Source organism: Morone saxatilis, unplaced genomic scaffold (genome assembly GCF_004916995.1).
Source record: "Morone saxatilis isolate NCDOM2014 unplaced genomic scaffold, NCSU_SB_2.0 Contig2, whole genome shotgun sequence".
Taxonomy (NCBI): domain Eukaryota; kingdom Metazoa; phylum Chordata; class Actinopteri; family Moronidae; genus Morone; species Morone saxatilis.
Genome location: NW_023339762.1, coordinates 1,830,428 through 1,833,244, shown reverse-complemented (window position 1 = coordinate 1,833,244; position 2,817 = coordinate 1,830,428). Strand labels below are relative to the sequence as shown.

At 42.0% G+C, this 2,817-nt stretch overlaps 1 protein-coding gene across 1 annotated transcript in view; it reads left to right on the top strand.

The window, feature by feature from the left end:
• Positions 1–2,817, top strand: part of LOC118330547 (Fanconi anemia group A protein-like) — a gene marked incomplete in the record, with an annotated part of 27,986 nt that overhangs the window by 23,850 nt on the left and 1,319 nt on the right. The window contains 4 exon segments of the mRNA XM_035665124.1: positions 141–256; positions 444–600; positions 1,354–1,416; positions 2,057–2,150. Coding sequence (XP_035521017.1) covers positions 141–256; positions 444–600; positions 1,354–1,416; positions 2,057–2,150 — 430 coding nt within the window.

Here is a 2,817-nt window from a genome sequence, read left to right as displayed (position 1 = left end):
TCTGTTATGAATTGGAGCTATACAAATAAAATTGAATTGAATTGGGTGTCAAACTTCGGAAACTCATAAATGTTTTTGTTTCGTGTGCTCAGGTATGATTTACATGATGTGTGTGTGTGTGTGTGTGTGTGTGCGTGTAGCACTGGTGGGAGCGTCTGTCTCCAGTGCTGTTGTCACTGTGGCATCGTCTATGTGATGGAGAGCCTCTACCAGAGCAGCTGCAGCTCCTCACTGACTGTCAGAAGTGGGCCTGCAGGTACAACCTCATAAACCATCATCTCTGAATCTCTGATCCACATTGTCCCCTGTTAGTGTGAGGGGAAAAGAATCTCAGTCCCCTCTGGATCCTTTGGCTTCCACGTGTCCTCGGCTCTGCCTTGTCAGTTTTGCCTTTTTTTGTGTTCCCTTGGCTCATGTTAGGGTGGTTTCTGATTCTGTTTCAGTGTAGAGAAGGGCTTGTCGTCACCAGCGCCTGCAGCTGCAGCTCTCCTCCTGGCTGCTAGCCTGCATCGTGCTTGGCGAGGCCATGGGTGCGACAACCAGGGCTTCTGTACCGCCCTGAATATGCTGCGACCAGAGAGGGGCATACAGTACCGACAGGTGAGTTAAGAACTGAAATAAGGAAGTTCTATTACCAGAAAAATGTAGTAGTCGATACCGATACCAGTGAAATTTCACGATTCTCAATACCACGGTAAAAAACGAAAACAACAAATCCCATGTACCCTCCCCCCCTTACCCTCTCCTTATTAAGAACATTTGAGTTTGGAGTTGCGCTGCCCTCCGTTTCTATCACAGTTAAAATATTGTGCTTTGTAGTCATTAGGCCATGACAAATATGGAACTGGACACACTGGATGATGGTAAATTAACAGCATCGACTTAGTACCAAAGTATGACTTCTTGTGACATCCCTTCTCAAAACCAACCAGTATGTTTGTATGTTGCCATTCCATTTCCAAGAATCTGGTGAATTGATACAATATAAAACAAAATCTCCATAGTCAAGTGTATCAATGTTTTCTTACACCCCTAAATGCCACAAGATGAACAATGTTAAACTCCCAATGTCATACAGGTAGTGGCAGCCAGTGGGTAAACTGTACTCTGTAAAGAATAGTGGGTTTGTCCTTTATTACATTATCTCTGATCATCACCTGCATCCTAATTATTATTACTGAGCCTTTGTAAATGTGACTGTGTCAGCCTCAAGGCCTCATTAGTGCTCCTGCTTTGTAAAAATCCCAATAATTTAGTTTTAACCTGCACCTGCTCTGTAAACAGCCAGAGGTTGCTTTTGGTGTGTTTTCCACCTCAGTATACTTACCTACTGCTGCTCATTTCTTCTTCCAGGTGCTTGTTTTTCTGCTCTTCCTGTGTGTGAACGACTACCTGTCCGCACTCCTGTGTCCTCAGGTAACTGACTGCACACTGACAGGGGTGTGTTCAGGTTCAGCGGCTGGGATCACTGCTATGTCTTTGAGGCCTAGCTCAGGTTGATGAACACTAATGAGCAACATGGACACACATACTAGTTTTATTTATGTAGTACCTCTTTATTGCACACTTGACACAGTTGTTAATTGTTAAAGGAATAGTTTGACATTTTGGATGAGAAGTTGCTCTCACCTTTCCATTAAATATAAAGCTATAGCCAGGAGACAATTAGCTTAGCTATAATGTGTTCATCTGGGAGCTTTAGAGGTTCTGTTGGGCAGATTTTGTTACCTTTGGACGCAGCCAGGTTAGCAGTTTCCCTGTTTCCAGTCTTTATGCTAAGCTAAAAAGCTTCATATTCAGTAAAATGAGAGTGGTAGCAATTTCCTCATCAAACTCTCAGCAAGAAGCAAATAAGCATTTTTCTCAAAGTGATGAATTATTATTTTAAGATAATGCAAATGTTTAACACCAAACTTGAACTCACATTGTAAAGCTTAAACCAAGCACAGAAACAATATGACATGAAACCTGCTTTTGGCAAGTGCACCATATGATGTGGAAATATGTCTCTGAAAATTAAAGCAATGAACAGTAATTCATTCTTTTATTTCTGTAGGAGAAGAGCCATCAGAAAGCCTGGACTTTATGCACAGACCTCCTGGCTGTGTTGGTGGACTCTGCTGACTGGCTGCTCATCTTCAAATCAAACGGTACAGAGTGGATCTTCTAAAATCACATCTCAGTTCACTCCACATTAGGGGTGTGGATGTTACAGCGACTGTGATAGATACAAATACAGATCCCACTGTTCTGGTTGCATAAAAAAGTAAACTTTTTTTGCTAATACACAGCCCTGTTGCCCATGCTCAACACTCAGCTGGTAGTATATCAGTTTTGTTGCCAGTTTAGCATAGCATTTAGTCATTATTCGGCAGAGGAAAATAATGTTAGCATTGACAATAAATGTTATATATATACAATTTAATAGAATTATTTCTAGAATCCACTTGCCACTGGATGTCGCACTAGAGCACCAACATCTCAGACCAAAACAATGAGACAGAAAAAAAAAAAAACTTAACCAAAACTGACTTTGTTAGTCTTAGTGGCGTCATCGGCTGTCCACTCCCTCTGTCTGTGTTGCTAATGGCACGCCTCTCTGTGCTTTGTTTGGGAGGTCCTGTAGGGATTTCTCCCTTTACTCCAAATTAATGTTGTTAGAATAACAATCTCGACCCCGAGGTCCAGGTGACACAAACAACTTCCTTCGTAGACAGCACGATTTGGTCCCCAAGGATTAATGTTAGCTTACGCTGCAGCATTGTGTTTGCGTGAATTAAGGCATGTTATTTCATTAAAAACCAGCGTTTGTTGGAA